Source organism: Ostrinia furnacalis, unplaced genomic scaffold (assembly GCF_004193835.3).
Source record: "Ostrinia furnacalis isolate ACB-3 unplaced genomic scaffold, ASM419383v2 OfSCF0399, whole genome shotgun sequence".
In the NCBI taxonomy this organism is placed as follows: Eukaryota; Metazoa; Arthropoda; class Insecta; order Lepidoptera; family Crambidae; genus Ostrinia; species Ostrinia furnacalis.
The window spans coordinates 80,847-93,556 of NW_021130638.1; the positions used below are offsets into that span (position 1 = coordinate 80,847).

A 12,710-nucleotide genomic window follows, 5' to 3' on the forward strand; every position below is an offset into this window, starting at 1 on the left:
ATCTAACTCAAAATAGATAGGTACCTAATTGATAACAGAGAAGCGAAAAATCTTTACTAATCTATCTTGTACTCTTCTACTATGTTGTAGGATTTTTTGAAGTGGATCATTTTCTATTATTTTATGTTATCTGTTGTTTGGTTTTGTATAATTGTAATAATGGTTTATAGGTGTATAAACTGAAGAAAGATGTAAAGCATGAGTATTATAATTATATGTATATTTTGTGGCTATTATAATGCTCTACAGTGTGGTGTATTAAGAGGCGATTTAGGGCCTACACATCAAACAGAGAACGGGCAGCAGCGCTCTCTGAAAAACATCAATCTTTTAAACTGCGATCTCCAACCCGCCTGCCAAGCGTGGGGATTATGGCAAAACCTTCCACTATAGTGGAGGAGGCTCATAGTCCAGCAGTGGACTGTAAAGGGCTGTTGATAATGATGATGATGATAATGCACTACATTACCCGATTAGAAATAAGTTTGTCCAACCAACTCTTTTCCACCAACAACGTCCAACAAAACGTCCGTGCTTTACATAAGCCACCGTCCACTCCATTTCTCTAATTTGTGGTCGAGGATATACCACAGTGACGTAACACCGTACGTGGTGCGGGTTCGAATCCAACCGCAGGCGGTATAGTCGGTATAGTCGTTACGGGGCTATGATGTAAGTCGTTTATTACATAGAGTCGGGAAAGCGGAAGGCGGAAAACATAATGTACCAATAGATATGGACATTATTAGATATGCTGTAGTATTACCACACAGGATGTAATGGACAGTAAACTTAGTACATTATCTTGTATTATATAACTGTAACATTTAATGATTGTGATATTTAGCACGCCACTAGTTAAAACATCCTTTTTCAATTAAGTATAAAATCTACTGCTAAAATATCCAACTATTGTAAATCAAGTTAAGAGTAGGTGCACACAGTTGATTTTTCGTCGGCCGATAGTTTAGTCGGGCAGTTGATCAGTATGGGCAATGGGCATTGGCCGATTCTTCATACAATTTAAAATCGGGCACACCTATCGGCCAACTAAAAATCAACGGTGTGCGCCTACTCTAAATGCTACACTCTCTTAATGAAAAAAGTTGTGGCTTTGGTAGGCTTACGTCAAGCAGTACAGCAAAAGCTTTTAGTTCGTTCGTTTCAGCCAAATGACGTCCACTGCTGGACAAAGGCCCCCAAGGATTTTCATAACGACCGAGCCTGCGATGTCCGCATCAGGTACTTTCCGCGATCTTATCTTTACCAGATCGTCGGTCTACCTAGGGGGAGCCTACCCATACTACGTCTTCCAACCAGTGATCTTCACTCGAGAACTTATAGTTAAATAGAAAAACTAACACTCCTTTTTTATTAAAACAGTTGCTCTCAGATTTGGGAGAAAATTCTTTTTTCATCTTAATTCTGAAATAGTTGTGGTCCAATCTACATAGATTGGACCACAAGGCTATAGGTTAAAGTTACGAATTATATAGGTTAAAGTTAAGAGATATGTACAGTCAGCAACAGTGTTAACTACCCATTGCCGGTCATGTCGTCTCGTTCTATCGCAAAGAATCACCATTTGATGAGAGCGAGAGCAAAAACAGAAATGGGTAGTTAACACTGTGGCCGTGTGTAGGTACGTACATTATCTCTATTATAACATTCACAAAAAGTCCCACAACCATTATTACAAGTAACAAATTCCTAAAACGCTGGTCATGTATTCAAATAGCACTCGTAATAAACACAATTAGTAGACGTCCATTATGAAACTTGAGCTTAAGGGCTATATTTCACCGGGACACCATGGCGGCGCAACCAGTTGCCGGCTACCAACAAAATGTATACAGCTCTATAGAGAGTTACTCACCGGTAGGCCTAAGATGCGCGCCGCGATAAGCGGTTATTACGCCATTTTATCGATTTTGCCCATACATTTTGATGTCGATAAAAGTTATCACGGCGCGCATCTTAGGCCTACAGCTGTCCGTTTGGTTGCGCAAAGCTGCATACATTTTGTTGATAACCGGCGACTGGTTGCGCCGCCATGGTGTCCCGGTGAAATATAGCCTTAAAGCTCAAGCTTATCATTACGCAATCTACAAATGAACGAGTGGCCATACCTCACAAAACAAAGGCACGTGCAGTGAAAATGCATTCCGCGGCGTACGCTACGTGCTTGAGCGACTTGCGTAAGTTTTAAGGCTTTTTACTATTGTTGGGCTGTGGACTCACTGTGGATTGTAGCTTTGGTGTACCTAAACATTGTATAGGATAGCTTTGTTATAAAAAGCTATATTATCAGATCAAAAACTATATCGTTGTAGAAACAATCCAACTTTTTTTAAAGATTATTAGCAATTTGTATTGCTAATAGTCCCGTTAGCCCCTCGTGTTAAGCTAAATAAGCTTGTGTTACAAGTAGGCTCAAATTATGAAATTAGGCTTTTATAATACTTGACCTGCACTGGTTGGGTTTTTATTGGTGGTCAAGCTGTAGATCTTGCCTGGAGTTGCAGCGGTGGGAACGAGAGGTGGGAATAGTCCCGTAAGTAGGCTTTTATAAAGTTCTTTTACACGCCTCAGTATTACTTTAACCCTACCACTACTTTGAGACAGTAAAAAGGTGTTTTAGTTAATTAGATAGGTACATTATACCTACTAAAACTAAAGAAGTTATAATGGCAAAATTCAAGTGGTCCTGTCTCTAGGAAGCTTTTTCTACGAACCTTATAAGAAAAAAGCGGCAAAGGCAAAAATAGCCCCTTGTGACTTAGGGCACGCCCAAGTCCTATTAATCCGGTGAATTAATTTGGATTTAAGTCTTAAAGATTCCTATCTGACGCCTATCGCAGCTCCTAAAGTTATACTGATACCCAGTTAGTGAACTCGCCTTGTTAAGAGTTAGTTTAAAGTTCGTTGTTGTATTACTAGATGGCACCACATGTTATGTTTGTGTTTAAGTTTACATAGTTTTACCAATAGATGACTCTTGTATTTTATGTGCAAAATATTAGCCCGCGGTGTCCAGATTTTTTGCCCGGCCTTTAAATATAACCGGGACGCAATAAAGAATTGAATTCAGTTGACCTCAAGACAGTGTTTCATTCACTAGTAGTTAGTAGTACCCAGTCAGTGGTAGGTAGGAGTGAGTGATAGCGCCTAGGAAGTGCGCAGGGTGAGGGAATTCCACCCTCCTCTATGGGAGGGTTAAACACGCCTGTAACAATATACAACTCGGCTAACAAACACGATTCATAAAGGCATGTCTAAAAGTATTCATCAATTATTTTCATTCACAACTAAATAATGACATCATACTCTTGTGTACACGGCCTAACATCGCTAATAAACTGGACAGTTCAATTTGTCAGCACGTCGCTTTACAAAATAATTGCTACAGCAGTTAAAATATCGAGTAATAATCGATTAGACATAACCGCGAACTAACGAATCTATACTAATATTCCGCCCGCGGCTTCGCCCGCGTGGAATTTTGTCTGTCACAGAAAAACTTTATCGCGCGCGTCCCTGTTTCAAAAACCAGGATAAAAACTATCCTATGTTCTTTCCCGGGACTCAAACTATCTCTATGCCAAATTTCATCAAAATCGGTTGCGAGGTTTAAGCGGGAAAGCGTAACAGACAGACAGACAGACAGACAGAGTTACTTTCGCATTTATAATATTAGTTGGGATGGGATTATAAATGCGAAAGTAACTCTGTCTGTCTGTATGTCTCTCTTTCACTTCTAAACCACTGAACGGATTTTGATGAAATTTGGCATAGAGATAGTTTGGGTCCCGGGAAAGGACATAGGATGGTTTTTATCCCGGTTTTTGGAACAGGGACGCGAGCGATAAAGTTTTTCTGTGACAGACAAAATTCAACGCGGGCGAAGCCGCGGGCGGAAAGCTAGTTATTCACTTCAGCGCAATAAATATTTTATTCATGCAGCTAACGCGTTGATGTCTTATCTACTTGTTAACTACTATTATTACATTTTCATTGAATTTTACAACTTGAATCAAGATTTTAATAATGATTCATGATTTATTGTCACTACGACATAATTTAAAAGTGATATAATGATTACAGTATTATTAATTCAACAAGAATATCGAACTGTGTGAAGTTATTGCTGATTTATTTATGAAATAATGATAGTACCAAATAGAGCATGCTGTATTTAATTTTCTTTGACTTTATTTACTTTAAATTATTCGTCTGAATAAATTATAGGTAAATATGATACCTACTATTATCGTAGAATACTAATAGTTGTAGTTAGTTGTACATGGAATAATCGTATAGTCAATTATTTTACTTTATCAAAATAATTGAAATAAGTATGACTAAAATATAAGTGTAAAACCAATTGATATGGACACTATTTACGATTTATGAATTCATTGACCGAATATTGCTATATGAAAATAACTTTATGTAATGAAATAAAAAATGTTTTCAATGATTTAATGATATTTAATTTGCAGTTAATTACAATAGGTGGCGACAACCATTATATTCGTAACAATATGTATTATTATTCAAACACATAAAATCAGTGTTGCTATGTAAGAGATCATCAATTTACTTCCTCTATCTCGATTATTTTCTCCTAACGAGGGTATAATTATTTCCGCTAGCAAACATTTCATCTTTCATCAAGAACCTACTAAGTAAATTGATTAAAATCTATAACAAAAACAATCGTTTTGCCTCCGCTCAGGGCGAGCGTCGAACCCGTGACCCGGGAGAAAGTCGCGAAAATGCCATCTAGAATTACTCGAGTGGATTACATCGGATGCTATTATTTCAATACTTTACATTTTCCGCAGTATTGTATTGCATTTTACTGGGGTTATGAACCTGTGAAGTGTTGATATTATGGCGACTGAATGTATTAATTTAATATTTGTATAATATTACTTTATTGCGTTGTGAGATTATCATAAATGAGAAGTATTGAAAGAGGTTCAAAAGATGGACGTAGGTTCGATTGCATGCATTTGCATTTTGAAGCTCTATAGAGCTTCAAAAAGGACGTCTTAGGTTGATTGAATGGTAGGATACTTTTTATCTAATTACATCAATTAATGGTGTACCTATTTGAATTAGGGCAAAAAGATTATGAGACATGTGAAGGCTCCATAAGAGCAAAACTATTTTTTTTATTAGTCTTATATTTTAATATTTGATCTATTTTTAATAGTCCATACAAATAAAGGAACTTGACTTTGACTTTCAATGTCTTTTTCTAAAAGGTCTACCTTTGTTTGTCATTTGTATCTACTTTGCAATGAAGGGAAGTCGATCGTTAGCTTCTAACTAGTATTTTTCTTCATTGTTTTTGTTGCTGGTCCAATTTCAGACACTTCTTTTAGATGTAAGTACGAGTAGGTACTTGTAATGATTATAATCTTCTTTTTGCGCTAAATTATTCAAGATTGTATCAACTCTATGATTACCTGTTGTAGGTATCTGATTTATGTTTGATTTGTAGCTCTATGGCTTATTTACTCAGTAAGTGTTAGTTACTATAGAGCATGAACTGAGCTGTGCACCATTTGACGTTTAAGCTGGGCATGTTTTTTTTAGTTTCAAATAATAATAAACCTACTTACATTAAGCAGCGAAATCGATTCTACTCTCGATTCTGCACAAACCACTTTCAGTTTTTTGTTGTAAATCAATTACTTCTTGTATTTAGATGCATTTGATTTATATGCTATCTATCTATGTCAAAAAGCTGCGCAAGCTTTGGTTAAATAAATTAGAGTTGGACATCATAGATTCCGAATACTCATGCACTGCCTTCCTTCAATCCTACTTATAAAAATAAAGAATTCATTTATTAAAGTCATTGGAAGAAATAAAAAAACAGTCATATTTAGATGTATGTCAATAAACTATGTGTCGTAAAGTTTGTGGCCTATGAAAATCATTAAACTGTTATTTAACCGACTTAAAAAAGAGGTCCTAATTTTTTTCTTATTTATAGTGTAACCTAAAAATCTGGGGAAGCATCAATCTATTGTATTCTCCTTAAAACATAAATACCAGATAATCGTACAAATGAAATATCGAGTACAAATCGATCATAGCACAGTAGTACAAGCGCGTGACAATCGCAGCAAAAAGCCATAAAATCAATCGATCATCATTGAAAGTGCGTGTTTGAATCGATACGCAGGAAATAAAAACTTTTCCGGAGATCTACAAACAATCCACTTTTCCTATGGTTCTTCTAACAGGGAAATGATGGGGCTGTGAAGTGGAGAAACGTCAGCCATTGTAGATATGGATTGGAGAACAATATGTATGCTAATTGGTTTAATAATGTCAATTTGTAAGTTTGTTCAATAGTTCTGTTATGTGGTCTGTAACAAATAGTATTAGTAATAGCACAGAATAATAATAAGTACTAATAGTCACAAAAATAATATGGAGTCTAAACCTGTTAGATCAGGCGTTCGACATGGCAATCAGGTCGAGGTCTTGACATCGTTTTTATACATTGATATATTTGTCTAAGGAAGGATAAAAAGACTGCTCTGTAAAATTCAATGTTCTTTTTGAAATTCTGTCTTTAAAATGTGTTGTAGTAAAATGCTGGACACTTTTCTTACCTTAAGATTGAATCGAAGTCCAATACATTACTGAATTTTAGCAAACCATGACCTATCACAATAACTATTATCTAACGCAAATAATGACGCACCAGACTGCCAATTTAACACTCTAGAGTTCTTTCAGTAATTTTGTGACGTAATCATTAAAAAGTCGATGAAGTTTTCTTTGGACATTCCCAAATCGCTATTGGTCGCTACCCCTCAATTGTTTTTCCATATTATTTTGATACAAATGCGATTTCATTTGTTTTGATTCGATTTTTGGAAATCTTAACCTATTTTGGTCTATGAATCCTTTTGCAGGAAAAGGTAAAGACATAATGCCATACAGACAAGACTTCAAGCTAGTAATGTGTTTGTAAATGGCAGCCCTAGCATACACCCTGTATGCGCATACGCAGCTGGCCAGCGGTCAAGGTTGCGATCCACTCACGTTACTCTCACTTTTACTGCAATACTATACGCTATTCTTGTATACTATATTAGTTACACAATGTTATGATGAAAAATTGTTTTCATGGAATCAAGAATTTTATGAATTTGTAGTTTCTGTTGTAACTCTAGTTCTTGTGAGACCCATTTGCTTGTAATATAAAAGTCAATTAAATTGTCGTGTTTAGTGCTCGTGCACATTTTTATCCACAACGTGGAAGCTCTTGGCTTGCATCTCAACTTATAGAAAGTGCTATGAAAGCTTTAGGAACTCCATCACGGATATTTTGATCATTTTCCGCACTCTATGTAATTTAAATTCCAAATATCTATCAAATGCCAACTTTGTCCCTCCACTCCTATCCACTTGAATTTCAAATGTTTTCCACTTCCCGCTCCATCGTTGCTTCCTCAACTGCATTCAGCAAACGAATGTACATAATTCATTGTATTTCCATTAACAACACTATCGTAGTGTGAAAGTGAATCCAATCACAGCAATGATTTGATAGAATCTTAGAAATTCGACGAAATGTTTCAAATTTGCTAACGGTCATTTTTTGCGGATCGAATCGGCGGGTCCATGCCACTTTGCACTGATTGAGCGCGCCCAAATTGTTCAAACCACAATTGAATTAAACTTACCTAATAATGGACAGGAAATATTACCGGCCTTCATTGTGTAATAATAACTGTTTTCGTTACGTTACATTTTTAGTTACGTTTTTCTGTTTATGTTGATGTGCAGGCTGAGTTTTGTTCTGACGTCAGTGAACAAAATAATCATTGGTTTAGTTTTTTTCAAGAAAAATTTAATTTTGCACTTTCATTTATTGCACGATTAGTATTTCTTACAATAAGATTGACGTTTTCTGTTGACTTTGTAGTTATTTCGACGTGTGTTTCGTGGGTTGATTGTATTTGTCATGATTTTTTAATTCCAAATTCCCCTGAATTGTTTATGTATTTTGTTACTTAATTTGTGAATTGCTAAAATAAATAAAAACAAAACGTTCCAGAAGCAAGTTAACCACGAGCCAATGAAAAGGCGCAAATCAGTAGTTTCACAGTCGAATGGTTCAAAACCAAAAAAAATGTCAATAGCGTGACGTCATATTGTTGTGATCGGGTGGTCTTCTTGTTGGCTTTCCTCACAAAGCAGTTTCGTAATACCTGTAACGCATTTTCAACCGACTTCAAAAAAGGAAGAGGTTCTCAATTCGACCCGTATGTTTTTTTTTTCTATGTTTGTTACGCGATAACTCCGCCAATTATGAACCGATTTGAACAAATCTTTTTTCGGCCTATAGGTAATACCTCAAGGGTGGTCCCATTTAAATTTAATAATAGAAAAAACAACCCCCAAGGGTGGAAAATTGGGGATGAACTTTTTTATACGCAATATCTCCGCCGATNCCTATAGGTAATACCTCAAGGGTGGTCCCATTTAAATTTAATAATAGAAAAAACAACCCCCAAGGGTGGAAAATTGGGGATGAACTTTTTTATACGCAATATCTCCGCCGATTATAAATCAATTTGAACGATTATTTTTTTGTTGAATAGGTATTATCAAAAGGGTGGTTTCATGCGAATTTGAAGAAAATATTTCACCCCCAAGGGTGGAAAATTGGGGATGAACTTTTTTATACGCAATATTTTTTAATTTTTAGTTTTTTTTTTGTGTTCACGCATTTGAAGTCAGTTTTATTTTTAAAAAAAGTTAATTATGGGTTTTGTAATTTGAACGATGTTGTTGTCCATAAAAGGCTTTGTGATTGCTTGAGATTTATGGGTAAAATCGATCGATTACGTCTAAACGATTCAATATTGATTGTTGAAAGTCTATCACCGATTAAGTGTCAATAATCAAGATCTAATTGTAAAAGTAATTAGTATTTGCCGCATGTTTTATACTACAAGTTTGTTGCAACTTTATAGTTACAGTTTACGTTATTTTTTGTATTCTTTTAATTATCCTTCTCATCTACTTATGGAATGAGTATCTCACAAAAAATAAGTTTAAAGGTCTGTAATATTACTTAGATATGTCAGTCTACGGACTATGTATTTTCGCATCAATCGCTTTTGATGTTACTTAAATAATAGGTAAAAACATTTCATGAACGTATTTTATACTGAACTGAACTTGAAAATAGCCACACGGGATGCCAACACGCAATAACAGCCAAATCAATTACATCAAAATCGGTACAATGCTTCGTGACCAGCACATTCTGTCCAGTAACAGGTGCCGAAGAAACTATAGCTATCATAATACACTATAGTCACAATATAATGTCTGCAGTAGGTACTCTGGTTCTTCCGTAGGATTTATATGTACAGGGCTTTCACTGTAAATACAAGCTATTATTTGTCTTTATTTGAAGTTAAATATTAGAACTAATGTCACTGTTTTAGTCGTATTTACTTGGTCACTTTTAGGCTGACTTGCAACTCCTTAATTTAACCGTAACTATAACCATAACCGGTGTTATTTGTATGGAGCTTGACAGACTTTTGACGTTTGTTAAAGTTAAAGTAAGATGATGCAATCCAGCTTGAGTTTAAGGCTGAGTTGCACCACGTCACTTTGACCGTAACTATAACGACAACCGGTGATTTTTGTATGGAGTTTGACAGATTTTTGAAGTTTGTCAAAGTTAAAGTAGATGGTGCAACCCAGCCTAAGTCTAGTGTGTGTCCCAGTGTGTGTCCTACTAACTAAGCCTAAGTCTAAATAAACAAAAAATAATAGCGTTTATATCAAAAAGGAAGTAATTTGTGTAAGCAATATGCAATAAACACAATGTTCTCGAGTCTTCATCCTGAAAATGTTTCAGGGTGGTAAAAAATCATAACAAATAAATTGCTTTGATGAGTTCACGGGCTATTGAAACTTGTATTTTTAGTAGAACGTTAACAAATCAATATTAGATCGAAAACTAGCTTGAACGCGCTAATCTCAGAAAATAAATTACTAGTCCGATTTGAAAAAATATTTTTGTATTCGATAGCCAAGCCGATAATTGAGGAAGGCTTTGGGCTATATAGCTCTACATTAAATACAGGAGCGGTAAAGAAAAATGTTGCACAAACTATTATTCAAACTATTTTAACGCGAACAAAGTCAGGCTCAGCTAATGTTTATGCGGGGATCAAACTCACAAGACGCCAACCACCGAGACAGCCGTAAAATCAAAATAATAGATAGTTGGAAATAGCCTAAAGCTGGTTCAAAATTATAACGATCAGCCTTAGAACAACTACTGTTTCTCACTGTCCACTTTCTAAACATGATGAAATTAACTTAAGAGCTTACTTAACGTTAAATAACAGAGATAAGCATCGAATCTTTGCGCATGCTCTTTACTTGTAAAGGATTGCCTTGTTAGTGTAAACTACTGACTAAAGCTTTTCAAGCGAGCTTAGAAGTTAAGCGTAACTTAGTAGGTGTAAAGTTTTGTTTTATACCGGATGTTTTTTTGTCGTAAAGAAAATTGTAAATAAAACTTAATTTCACTTAACTTCACAATCATGAATAAAAATTGCATGATAGTGGAATACAATAAGGTTGATTTCTTGTAAATGATGGTAACGATGATAATTATTGTCTGAAGAATACCTACCGAAGATGTCTGGCTACCATTTTCAATTTACAGATTTGGTCGATCGATGGAGGTGTTTTTGATTACACACTAAGGCCCAGTTTTTTGATTAATAGTTCATCAACAGCCCTTTACAGTCCACTGCTGGACTTCATAGTCCAGGAGTTTGGATCATAGGAGGCTCATGCCTCCTCCACTATAGTGGAGGGTTTTGCCATAATCTCCACGCTTGGCAGGCGGGTTGGAAATCGCAGTTTAAAGTTGGAAATCGCAGATTAATAGTTAAAATAACTAATTGTTAAATTTTGCTACTAATGGTTAAATATTAACAAAATGTAAACTAATAGTTCAAAAATGTACTAAAAGTCAAGCTAACCATAGTTCAAAAAACATTTTTTTCCGATATTTAACCACTTGTCATTTGACATCTGTCAAATTTGACTATTGGTTATTATAACTATGAATCAAAAAACTGGGCCTAAGTATTCAAATTCACATTTGGTAGTAGGGCAAGTTATATGGGCACGTGTTTATGTGCCTGAAAAAGGCCTATTGTACTAATAATTTATTTTAAATTTAACTTGAGGATCCTTCCTCAATGCCAACCCTGAATTCTGCGGTGAGTTGGAAACGTCTTATTCCGCCAGAGCCTATTACGATCCTGGATTATTGTTATCCGATAAAAAGTGAAAACGCGAAAGTAAGACTTAGGCAGTTTGCCGTCGAGCGCTTGTCCATTGGAGCACTATTAGACTAAGAGCTAGTGAACGCCAGACCTACGTCATTTTATAAAAGCTGAAAGTTTGTCAGCGTATGCTCCTAATATAGGATATAATGTTGATGAATTATGAAGTTTGGGTCGTGGTGGCTTTGGGAGCTACCCTAAAAAAACTGTCTGGTGAGGAGTTGGAACTGTCAAAACTGTCTGGCTGTTGGGGAAAATACTTCTAATTATTGTCCAAATATTATTATACATAAAAATCAGATTTAATGGTATAACGTTAGTAGAATTACAGTCTATTGAATATACAGAAAAAGCCACCGTAAAAGTTAGACTTACGATACTTCATAATTCACCAACATTATATCCTATATTGGGAGCATACGCTGACAAAATTTTAGCTTTTATAAAATGACGTAGGTCTGGCGTTGACCAGCTCTTAGTCTATATATCGTTTACGTAAGAAACAGTTCTCCAGGAGCGAGGCGTGATCTAATGGTGTATTGAGAGAAAGGTATCGATATTTGAAGGATTTGGATGTAAATAATGTCAGTATAAGTTACTTGCAGGAATAGCTTTAGATCTATTTTGATTGCTAATTGATTTAATGATCATTTCTACTCTCTACCAAAAGCACTTCACTATGACTAAAATGGTATATTTTGTTGCACTAGTATATAAACACTAGTAGTCAGAAGACTAATTACTAATAGCTCGAGTGTATTACGATAAAGTTCGGTGATAAAATATTATGTTTGTAGAAAAGGATATTGAATGTATTAATGCCTGCATGCTTTTTGATTATCTTCAGAATAAGTGATGATAAAGCTCATGAAAAAATTGAGCTTAAGATATGGATATGAGTTGTCTGAAATAAGCGATTATAAATTCAATTTAAATTATTCAAATATTTATGATGTAAACACGATACATTTTACCATTAGGAGAGCTTTATAATGGCTAAGGGATGAACCGTTAATTTATAAATTGAAATAAACTCTTTTTTGGCATTAATGTCCAATGTTCTTCTTTCATATTATGAGGTGTTAAATGCCTAAATAAAATCTGAAAAATAAACACTAATATAAGCCTTACCTCTCGGACTGTAGCCTTCCGCCAGAAGCACAGACAGCAACAAAAGCACAACACAGCGCTTTTTCAGCGCCATCTTGGACAGAAACTTTCAGCAATCACGACACATTATCACACAACCGATTAGTAAAAGTGCTCCATCAACTGACACGTCCGCGCGACGCGGTGGCCGAATTAGAAATGTCAGGAAAAAAGTCGCGGTGCGCGCGCGCCGTT

At 35.5% G+C, this 12,710-nt stretch overlaps 1 protein-coding gene across 1 annotated transcript in view; it reads right to left on the reverse strand.

The window, feature by feature from the left end:
• Positions 1-12,710, reverse strand: part of LOC114363898 (transmembrane protease serine 12) — a 28,435-nt gene extending 15,725 nt beyond the window's left edge. Inside the window, exon 1 of the mRNA XM_028319778.1 lies at positions 12,498-12,710. Within this exon, the coding sequence (XP_028175579.1) occupies positions 12,498-12,570 (73 nt within the window). The 5' untranslated portion in view covers positions 12,571-12,710. The remainder of the gene's footprint in view (positions 1-12,497) is intronic.